The sequence below is a fragment of the Oncorhynchus tshawytscha genome, unplaced genomic scaffold (assembly GCF_018296145.1).
Source record: "Oncorhynchus tshawytscha isolate Ot180627B unplaced genomic scaffold, Otsh_v2.0 Un_contig_5015_pilon_pilon, whole genome shotgun sequence".
Taxonomy (NCBI): domain Eukaryota; kingdom Metazoa; phylum Chordata; class Actinopteri; order Salmoniformes; family Salmonidae; genus Oncorhynchus; species Oncorhynchus tshawytscha.
Genome location: NW_024609820.1, coordinates 248081 through 260000, shown reverse-complemented (window position 1 = coordinate 260000; position 11920 = coordinate 248081). Strand labels below are relative to the sequence as shown.

Genomic DNA, 11920 nt, shown 5'->3' with positions numbered 1-11920 from the left:
CTCTGTGTCTGTCTCTCTCTGTTTCTCTCTCTCTGTTTCTCTCTCTGTCTGTCTCTCTCTGTTTCTCTCTCTCTGTTTCTCTCTCTCTGTTTCTCTCTCTGTCTGTCTCTCTCGCCCTCTCTACATGAAAGGCCAATGAAGAAGGCAGACTTTGACACTCTTTTCAATAGGCTTGGTTGTCCTCCATTTGTGGTCCTGTCTGACTTTAGCTGATTGAAGCAAGGGGTTGATCAGGGCTTACTGACTCCATGGGGTTGATCAGGGCTTACTGACTCCATGGGGTTGGTCAGGGCTTACTGACTCCATGGTGTTGGTCAGGGCTTACTGACTCCATGGGGTTGGTCAGGGCTTACTGACTCCATGGGGTTGGTCAGGGCTTACTGACTCCATGGGGTTGGTCAGGGATTGCTGACTCCATGGGGTTGATCAGGGCTTACTGACTCCATGGTGTTGGTCAGGGCTTACTGACTCCATGGGGTTGGTCAGGGCTTACTGACTTGGGGTGACTCCATGGGGTTGGTCAGGGCTTGCTGACTCCATGGGGTTGGTCAGGGATTGCTGACTCCATGGGGTTGGTCAGGGATTGCTGACTCCATGGGGTTGGTCAGGGATTGCTGACTCCATGGGGTTGGTCAGGGATTGCTGACTCCATGGGGTTGGTCAGGGATTGCTGACTCCATGGTGTTGGTCAGGGGGGTTGGTCAGGGATTGCTGACTCCATGGTGTTGGTCAGGGATTGCTGACTCCATGGTGTTGGTCAGGGATTGCTGATTCCATGGTGTTGGTCAGGGATTGCTGATTCCATGGTGTTGGTCAGGGATTGCTGACTCCATGGTGTTGGTCAGGGATTGCTGACTCCATGGTGTTGGTCAGGGCTTGCTGACTCCATGGGGTTGATCAGGGCTTGCTGACTCCATGGGGTTGATCAGGGCTTGCTGACTCCATGGGGTTGATCAGGGCTTGCTGACTCCATGGGGTTGATCAGGGCTTGCTGTATCCATGGTGTTGATCAGGGCTTGCTGTATCCATGGTGTTTATCAGGGCTTGCTGTATCCATGGTGTTGATCAGGGCTTGCTGTATCCATGGTGTTGATCAGGGCTTGCTGTATCCATGGTGTTGATCAGGGCTTGCTGTATCCATGGTGTTTATCAGGGCTTGCTGTATCCATGGTGTTTATCAGGGCTTGCTGTATCCATGGTGTTTATCAGGGCTTGCTGTATCCATGGTGTTTATCAGGGCTTGCTGTATCCATGGTGTTTATCAGGGCTTGCTGTATCCATGGTGTTTATCAGGGCTTGCTCCATGGTGTATCCATGGTGTTTATCAGGGCTTGCTGTATCCATGGTGTTTATCAGGGCTTGCTGTATCCATGGTGTTTATCAGGGCTTGCTGTATCCATGGTGTTTATCAGGGCTTGCTGTATCCATGGTGTTTATCAGGGCTTGCTGTATCCATGGTGTTTGTCAGGGCTTGCTGTATCCATGGTGTTTGTCAGGGCTTGCTGTATCCATGGTGTTTATCAGGGCTTGCTGTATCCATGGTGTTTATCAGGGCTTGCTGTATCCATGGTGTTTATCAGGGCTTGCTGTATCCATGGTGTTTATCAGGGCTTGCTGTATCCATGGTGTTTATCAGGGCTTGCTGTATCCATGGTGTTTATCAGGGCTTGCTGTATCCATGGTGTAGAATGCAGCTTTAATGATAGAGGATTCATACCAATGACTTTTAAAAATTCTAATCTCCTCTGCAAAGACTTTTGACAAGTTGAGTGGGTTCAAGCTGTATTTAAACACTGGATACACTGAAACACATCGTGTTTGTGTTTGTAGGTGTGGACCATCGCTGTCATTCTCCTCAGTAAGAAGTTCAAGAGGCTCCCACACATGTTTTCTATGAACCTCTTCCTGGCACAGGTTATTACATATATATCCTTCTTATACAGTACATTCTGAAAGGGGTTATTACATAAATCCTTCATATACAGTACATTCTGAAAGGGTTATTACATATATCCTTCATATACAGTACATTCTGAAAGGGTTATTTCATATACAGTACATTCTGAATGGGTTATTACATATACAGTACATTCTAAAGGGTTATTTCATATATCCTTCATATACAGTACATTCTGAAAGGGTTATTACATATATCCTTCATATACAGTACATTCTGAAAGGGTTATTACATATATCCTTCTTATACAGTACATTCTGAAAGGGTTATTTCATATACAGTACATTCTGAAAGGGTTATTACATATATCCTTCATATACAGTACATTCTGAAAGGGTTATTTCATATACAGTACATTCTGAAAGGGTTATTACATATACAGTACATTCTGAAAGGGTTATTACATATATCAGTACATTCTGAATGGGTTATTTCATATACAGTACATTCTGAATGGGTTATTACATATACAGTACATTCTAAAGGGTTATTTCATATATCCTTCATATACAGTACATTCTGAAAGGGTTATTACATATATCCTTCATATACAGTACATTCTGAAAGGGTTATTTCATATACAGTACATTCTGAATGGGTTATTACATATACAGTACATTCTAAAGGGTTATTTCATATATCCTTCATATACAGTACATTCTGAAAGGGTTATTACATATATCCTTCTTATACAGTACATTCTGAAAGGGTTATTTCATATACAGTACATTCTGAAAGGGTTATTACATATATCCTTCATATACAGTACATTCTGAAAGGGTTATTACATATTCAGTACATTCCTTCATTTCATACAGTACATTCTGAAAGGGTTATTTCATATACAGTACATTCTAAAGGGTTATTTCATATATCCTTCATATACAGTACATTCTGAAAGGGTTATTACATAAATCCTTCATATACAGTACATTCTGAAAGGGTTATTTCATATATCATTCTGAATCATATACAGTACATTCTGAAAGGGTTATTTCATATATCCTTCATATACAGTACATTCTGAAAGGGTTATTACATAAATCCTTCATATACAGTACATTCTGAAAGGGTTATTACATATATCCTTCATATACAGTACATTCTGAAAGGGTTATTACATATATCCTTCATATACAGGACATTCTGAAAATATTCAGACCCCTTGACTTGTTCCACATTTTGTTATGTTACAACCTTATTCTAAAATGGATGAAAAATGTTTTTGCCTCATCAATCTACACACAATACCCCATAATGACAAAGCAAAAACTGTTTAGAAAAAGAAGACTTTTTTTAGAAAAAAATGCAAATATCACATTTCCATAAGTATTCAGACTCTTTATTCAGTTCTTTGTTGAAGCACCTTTAGCAGCGATTACAACTTTGAGTCTTCTGGGGATGAGGCTACAAACATGGCACACCTGTATTTGGGGAGTTTCTCCCATTCTTCCCTGCAGATCCTCTCAAGCTCTGTCAGGTTGGATGGGGAGCATCGCACCACAGCTATTTTCAGGATTCCCCAGAGATGTTAGATCGGGTTCAAGTCCGGGCTCTGGCTGGGCTACTCAAGGACATCTCAGAGACTTGTCCCGAAGCCACTCCTGCATTGTCTTGTCTGTGTGCTTAGGGTCGTTGTCCTGTTGGAAGCTTTCTTTCCTTCGATCCTGACTAGTCTCTCAGCCGCTGCCACTGAAAAACATCCCCACAGCATGATGCTACCACCACCGCGCTTCACCGTAGGGATGGTGCCAGGTTTCCTCCAGATGTGATTCTTGACATTCAGGCCAAAGTGTTCAATCTTGGTTTCATCAAACCAGAGAATCTTGTTTCTCATGGTCTGAGAGTCCTTTAGTTGCCTTTTGGCAAACTCCAAGCAGGCTGTCATGTGCCTTATACTGAGAAGTGGCTTCCGTCTGGCCACTCTACCATAAAGGCCTGATTGGTGGAGTGTTGCAGAGATGGTTGTCCTTCTGGAAGGTTCTCCCACCTCCACAGAGGAACTCTGGAGCTCTGTCATAGTGACCTTCGGGTTCTTGGTCACCTCCCTGACCAAGGCAATTCTCCCCCGATTGCTCAGTTTGACTGAGCAGCCAGCTCTAGGAAGAGTCTTGGTGGTTCCAAACTTCTTCCATTTAAGAATGATGGGGGCCACTGTGTTCTTGGGGCCCTTCAATGCTGCAGACATGTACCCTTCCCCAGATCTGTGCCTCCACACAATCCTGTCTCGGAGCTCTATGGACCAATCCTTCGACCTCATGGCTTGGTTTTTGCTCTGACATGCACTGTCAACTGTGGGACCTTCTATAGACAGGTGGGTACCTTTCCATATCATGTTCAATCAATGTAATTTACCACAGGTGGACTGTAGAAACATCTCTAGGATGATCAATGGAAACAAGATGCACCTAAGCTCAATTTAGCTTCTCATAGCAAAGGGTCTGAATACTTATGTAAATAAGGTATTTCAGTTTATTTGTAATAAATTAGCAATTATTTTTAAAAAAAACTGTTTTTCGCTTTGTCATTATGGGCTATTGTGTGTCGATATATTAGGAAAAAATTGAATTTAATGCATTTTAGAATAAGTCTAACTTAACAAAATGTGGAAAAAGGTTAAGGGGTCTGAATACTTTACGAAGGCACTGTAGGTTTGTCATTAAGGCACACTTAGGTTTGTCATTAAAACTCATTTTTGAACCACAAATTTCTTGTTAACAAACTATCGTTTTGGCAAGTCGGTTAGGACATCTATTTTGTGCATGACACAAGTAATCTTTCCAACAATTGTTTACAGACAGATTATTTCACTTATAATTCACTGTATCACAATTCCAGTGGGTCAGAAGTTTACATACACTAAGTTGACTGTGCCTTTAAACAGCTTGGAAAATTCCAGAAAATTGTCATGGCTTTAGAAGCTTCTGATAGGCTAATTGACATAATTTGAGTCAATTGGAGGTTTACCTGTAGATGTATTTCAAGGCCTACCTTCAAACTCAGTGTCTCTTTGCTTGACATCATGGGATAATCATAAAAAATCAGCCAAGACCTCAGAAAAACAATTGTAGACCTCCACAAGTCTGGTTCATCCTTGGGAACAATTTCCAAACACCTGAAGGTACCACGTTCAGGAAACAAGTACAAAGGTATCGATATCCACAGTAAAACGAGTCCTATATCGACATAACCTGAAAGGCCGCTCAGCAAGGAAGAAGCCACTGCTCCAAAATGGCCATAAAAAAGCCAGACTATGGTTTGCAACTGCACATGGGGACAAAGATCGTACTTTTTGGAGAAATGTCCTCTGGTCTGATGAAACAAAAATAGAACTGTTTGGCCATAATGACCATGGTTATGTTTGGAGGAAAAAGGGGAGGCTTGCATGCTGAAGAACACCATCCCAACCGTGAAGCACGGGGGTGGCAGCATCATGTTGTGGGGGTGCTTTGCTGCAGGAGGGACTGGTGCACTTCACTAAATAGATGTCATCATGAGGAAAAAAAATTATGTGGATATATTGAAGCAATATCTCAAGACATCAGTCAGGAAGTTAAAGCTTGGTCGCAAATTGGTCTTTCAAATGGACAATGACCCCCAAGCGTACTTCCAAAGTTGTAGCAAAATGGCTTAAGGACAACAAAGTCAAGGTATTGGAGTGGCCATCACAAAGCCCTGACCCCATCCTACCCGAAACGTTTGACGCAAGTTAAACAATTTAAAGGCAACGCTACCACATACTAATTGAGAGTATGTAAACTTCTGACCCACTGGGGATGTGAAAGAAATAAAAGCTGAAATAAATCATTCTCTCTACTATTATTCTGGCATTTCACATTCTTACAATAAAGTGGTGATCCTAACTGACCTTAGACAGGGAATTTTTACTAGGATTAAATGTCAGGAATTGTGAAACTGAGTTTTTAAATGTATGTAAACTTCCGAATTCAACTGTACACAAGTGATATATAGTAATGTGTCTCTCCTTGTCCCTGTAGTTCCTAGTGTGTGTCGGTATGATCCTGTGGAACTTCGTAGTGAAGCAGGAGGACATCTTGGGACAGGTGTTGACATTCACACTGCTCTATGGGTCACTCTACAGCACATATGTCTGGACTGGTATGTACCATGTGTCTGGACTGGTGTCTGGACTGGTATGTACCATGTGTCTGGACTGGTATGTACCGTGTGTCTGGACTGGTATGTACCGGGTGTCTGGACTGGTATGTACCACGGGTGTCTGGACTGGTATGTACCACGGGTGTCTGGACTGGCATGTACCACGGGTGTCTGGACTGGTATGTACCACGGGTGTCTGGACTGGTATGTACCACATGTGTCTGGACGGGTATGTACCATGTGTGCCTGGACTGATATGTACCACGTGTGCCTGGATGGGTATGTACCACATGTGCCTGGACTGGTATGTACCACGTGTGTCTGGACGGGTATGTACCGTGTGTCTGGACTGGTATGTACCACGTGTGTCTGGACAGGTATGTACCGTGTGTCTGGACTGGTATGTACCACGTGTGTCTGGACTGGTATGTACCGTGTGGACTGGTATGGACTGGTATGTGCCGCTGGACTGGTATGTGTCTGGACTGGTATGTGCCGCGTCTGGACTGTATGTCTGGGACTGGTATGTACCGCGTGTGTGTCTGGACTGGTATGTACCGCGTGTGTGTCTGGACTGGTATGTACCGCGTGGGACTGGTATGTACCGTGTGTCTGGACTGGTATGTACCGTGTCTGGACTGGTATGTACCGCGTGTGTCTGGACTGGTATGTACCGCGTGTGTCTGGACTGGTATGTACCGCGCTGTGTATGTGTGTCTGGACTGGTATGTACCGCGTGTGTGTGTCTGGACTGGTATGTACCGCGTGTGTGTCTGGACTGGTATGTACCGCGTGTCTGGACTGGTATGTGCCATGTTTCTGGACTTGTATGTACCGCGTGTGTGCCTGGGCTGGTATGCACCACGTGTGTGTCTGGACTGGTATGCACCGCGTGTGTGTCTGGACTGGTATGCACCGTGTGTGTGTCTGGACTGGTATGCACCGCGTGTGTGTCTGGACTGGTATGTACCATGTGTCTGGGCTGGCATGTACCATGTGTGTCTGGACTGGTATGCACCGCTGGTATGGACTGTGCCCGTGTGCTGGACTGGTATGTACCATGTGTCTGGACTGGTATGTACCTGGATGTGTCTGTACCATGTGCTGGTATGTGCCATGTGCCTGGGCTGGTATGTACCATGTGCCCGGGATGGTATGTACCATGTGCCCGGGCTGGTATGTACCATGTGCCCGGGCTGGTATGTACCGTGTGTGTGTCTGGACCGGTATGTACCGCGTGTGTGTGTCTGGACCGGTATGTACCGCGTGTGTGTCTGTCTGGACCGGTATGTACCGCGTGTGTGTGTGTCTGGACCTGGTATGTACCGCGTGTGTGTGTGTCTGGACTGGTATGTACCGCATGTGTGTGTGTCTGGACCGGTATGTACCGCGTGTGTGTGTGTCTGGACCGGTATGTGCCTGTCTGGACTCGTGTGAGTCTGGACCTGATATGTGCCGTCTGGACCGGTATGTGCCGCGTGTGTGTGTGTCTGGACCGGTATGTGTGTGTCTGGACCGGTATGTACTCACGTGTGTGTGTCTGGACCGGTATGTACCGCGTGTGTGTGTGTCTGGACCGGTATGTACCGCGTGTGTGTGTGTCTGGACCGGTATGTACCGCGTGTGTGTCTGGACTAGATATGTTGTACTGTATCTGTGGAATAACCCTGAGTTGGTTCTGTCTGGGTCTGACTATAGGTCTCATTCCTCTCTGTTTGGTTCTGACCAAGAAGGACAATTTTCTGAGGATTCCACCTTGGGTCTTCATGGTCTTTGGCTGGGGGTACGTCCTGTGTGTGTGTGTGTGTGTGTGTGTGTGTGTGTGTGAGTGAAACAGTGTAATGTATGTTTGTGTTCCTCAAACTTAACCTTACAGTGTTGTTCTCTTCCACAGCATACCGTTCCTCATCCTTGGAGGTCTGCTCCTGGCAGGAGAGAGGATGCCTGATACTGTAGACTCTGCCTTCTTCTATGGCAGGGCTCAGGTGAGAGGATGCCTGATACTGTAGACTCTGCCTTCTTCTATGGCAGGGCTCAGGTGAGAGGATGCCTGATACTATAGACTCTGCCTTCTTCTATGGCAGGGCTCAGGTGAGAGGATGCCTGATACTGTAGACTCTGCCTTCTTCTATGGCAGGGCTCAGGTGAGAGGATGCCTGATACTATAGACTCTGCCTTCCTCTATGGCAGGGCTCAGGAAAGGGGCCACCTGTGATTTTAGTTTACTGGAATACAGATCCACTGTATAGTTCTCCCTGAGTTGACTACACTTTACACATCACATAGATCTGGAGCCTGTCCTAAAGGTTTTACACTTTACAGATCACATAGATCTGGAGCCTGTCCTAAAGGTTTTACACATCACATAGATCTGGAGCCTGTCCTAAAGGTTTTACACATCACATAGATCTGGAGCCTGTCCTAAAGGTTTTACACATCACATAGATCTGGAGCCTGTCCTAAAGGTTTTACACATCACATAGATCTGGAGCCAGTCCTAAAGGTTTTACACATCACATAGATCTGGAGCCTGTCCTAAAGGTTTTACACATCACATAGATCTGGAGCCAGTCCTAAAGGTTTTACACATCACATAGATCTGGAGCCAGTCCTAAAGGTTTTACACATCACATAGATCTGGAGCCAGTCCTAAAGGTTTTACACATCACATAGATCTGGAGCCAGTCCTAAAGGTTTTACACATCACATAGATCTGGAGCCTGTCCTAAAGGTTTTACACATCACATAGATCTGGAGCCTGTCCTAAAGGTTTTACACATCACATAGATCTGGAGCCAGTCCTAAAGGTTTACCTCTCTCTCTCTTTCCCCTCTCTCAGATCATCAGTACTGCTGTAGTAGTCTCCTGCAGCATCTTGGTAGGTGGTTTCTCTCTGATGGGTCTCAGCCAGGGCACCAAGGAGAACCAGAACTACCAAGTCCTGGAGAGAGCCTCCAACACAGGTACTATGGAGGACCTGAGGCCCCCTGGACACCAGGAGGACCAGAACTACCAAGCCCTGGAGAGAGCCTCCAACACAGGTACTATGGAGGACCTGAGGCCCCCTGGACACCAGGAGGACCAGACCCCCTCACTGGAGCCCTCAGCACCAGAGACCAGCAACAACAGTGGTAGCTCACTAGACACATTATTGTTTGTTGTAGTTCTGTAAACTTGGGTGCATTGGTTTACTGGGGATTTTGTGTTGAACTTCATATGTAAAACCTTAAATTGCCAACCTAAACATATTGTTAAAAAACATGAGTAGTTTGATTTAACTCAGAACGGTGTCTGTGTGTTGTTGTTGTGTTCCACCCAGACTGTTGTAGCTGTACACAGCCCGTGCCCGACATGATCAACGACGCCACCAGGAACGACACTCCCACGTCTCTAACAGGTACAGGAACACAACGTGAATGACTGCAGCTCTGGTTGGAGTTGTGTTCTAGGTTTATGGGCTGATACTTCGGGCCGTGCTGACCTGTTGTGTCCACTGTGGCTTGTGTTGACTGTGATGCTGTTGCAAAACGTTTTGCTACGGTGTGCACTAATGAATACAACCCTGTTGACTTGTTGTACTGTACCCTCCAGGCCAGTGTGGGGCGCTGTGTGAAACCCAGCAGCAGCAGTGTAGTCCACCGGTCCAGGATGACAGACAGCTGGTCAGACACGTCCTGTTGTGTCTACTCCTCATAGTTTCCTTGCTGGCTGTGAGTGTTATCTACGGTTCTGTTCTGCTCTGTTCTACTCTACTCTATTCTGTTCTACTCTATTCTGTTCTACTCTGTTCTATTCTGTTCTACTCTATTCTGTTATATTCTACTCTACTCTGCTCTGTTCTGTTCTACTCTATTCTGTTCTACTCTACTCTGTTCTGTTCTACTCTATTCTGTTCTACTCTACTCTGTTCTGTTCTATTCTGTTCTACTCTATTCTGTTCTATTCTACTCTATTCTGTTCTGTTCTACTCTGTTCTGTTCTGTTCTACTCTATTCTACTCTGTTCTATTCTACTCTATTCTGTTCTGTTCTACTCTATTCTGTTCTACTCTGTTCTATTCTGTTCTACTCTATTCTGTTCTACTCTACTCTGTTCTCTGTTCTATTCTGTTCTACTCTATTCTGTTCTATTATGTTCTGTTCTATTCTACTCTATTCTGTTCTACTCTACTCTACTCTGTTCTGCTCTGTTCTATTCTGTTCTACTCTGTTCTATTCTGTTCTACTCTGTTCTGTTCTACTCTGTTCTATTCTGTTCTATTCTGTTCTATTCTGTTCTATTCTGTTCTACTCTTCTGTTCTACTCTATTCTGTTCTACTCTATTCTGTTCTACTCTGTTCTATTCTGTTCTACTCTATTCTGTTCTACTCTACTCTGTTCTGCTCTGTTCTGTTCTGTTCTATTCTGTTCTGTTCTATTCTGTTCTGTTCTGTTCTATTCTGTTCTATTCTGTTCTATTCTGTTCTGTTCTGCTCTGTTCTATTCTGTTCTGCTCTGTTCTATTCTGTTCTGTTCTATTCTGTTCTATTCTATTCTGTTCTATTCTATTCTGTTCTGTTCTATTCTGTTCTATTCTGTTCTATTCTGTTCTATTCTACTCTGTTCTATTCTGTTCTATATTCTGTTCTACTCTGTTCTATTCTGTTCTATTCTATTCTGTTCTGTTCTGTTCTGTTCTATTCTGTTCTGTTCTGTTCTATTCTGTTCTACTCTATTCTATTATGTTCTGTTCTATTCTGTTCTACTCTATTCTATTCTCATGTTCTGTTCTATTCTGTTCTACTCTACTCTATTCTATTATGTTCTGTTCTGTTCTACTCTATTCTGTTCTATTCTGTTCTGTTCTGTTCTATTCTATTCTATTCTGCTCTGTTCTATTCTGTTCTACTCTGTTCTACTCTATTCTGTTCTACTCTATTCTGTTCTGCTCTGTTCTATTCTGTTCTACTCTATTCTGTTCTATTATGTTCTGTTCTATTCTACTCTATTCTGTTCTATTCTGTTCTACTCTGCTCTGTTCTATTCTGTTCTACTCTATTCTGTTCTGGTCTGTTCTATTCTGTTCTACTCTGTTCTGCTCTGTTCTATTCTGTTCTATTCTGTTCTACTCTATTCTGTTCTATTCTACTCTGTTCTATTCTGTTCTATTCTGTTCTGTTCTGTTCTGTTCTGTTCTCTTCTTTCTATTCTGTTCTATTCTGTTCTATTCTGTTCTATTCTATTCTGTTCTATTCTATTCTGTTCTATTCTACTCTGTTCTGTTCTACTCTATTCTATTCTGTTCTATTCTGTTCTATTCTGTTCTATTCTGTTCTATTCTGTTCTACTCTATTCTATTATGTTCTGTTCTATTCTGTTCTACTCTATTCTATTATGTTCTGTTCTATTCTGTTCTACTCTATTCTATTCTGTTCTGTTCTACTCTATTCTGTTCTGTTCTATTCTGTTCTACTCTATTCTATTCTATTCTCTTCTGTTCTACTCTATTCTATTCGGTTCTATTATGTTCTGTTCTGTTCTACTCTATTCTGTTCTATTCTATTCTGTTCTGGTCTGTTCTACTCTGTTCTGTTCTGTTCTATTCTGTTCTACTCTATTCTGTTCTATTCTACTCTGTTCTGTTCTATTCTGTTCTATTCTATTCTGTTCTATTCTGTTCTATTCTGTTCTACTCTATTCTATTCTGTTCTGTTCTATTCTGTTCTACTCTATTCTATTCTATTATGTTCTGTTCTGTTCTACTCTATTCTATTCGGTTCTATTATGTTCTGTTCTGTTCTACTCTATTCTATTCTGTTCTATTATGTTCTGTTCTACTCTATTCTGTTCTATTCTGTTCTACTC

General features: G+C 43.3%; 1 protein-coding gene across 2 annotated transcripts in view; it reads left to right on the top strand.

Moving 5' to 3' along the window:
• LOC112239793 (integral membrane protein GPR155-like) overlaps positions 1-11920 on the top strand; it is a 37551-nt gene that overhangs the window by 20274 nt on the left and 5357 nt on the right. For both annotated transcript variants that reach the window (XM_042318966.1, XM_042318967.1), the window contains 7 exons: positions 1831-1914; positions 5956-6076; positions 7775-7859; positions 7971-8061; positions 8916-9207; positions 9396-9473; positions 9668-9786. In XM_042318966.1, the coding sequence (XP_042174900.1) occupies positions 1831-1914; positions 5956-6076; positions 7775-7859; positions 7971-8061; positions 8916-9207; positions 9396-9473; positions 9668-9786 (870 nt within the window). The remainder of the gene's footprint in view (positions 1-1830; positions 1915-5955; positions 6077-7774; positions 7860-7970; positions 8062-8915; positions 9208-9395; positions 9474-9667; positions 9787-11920) is intronic.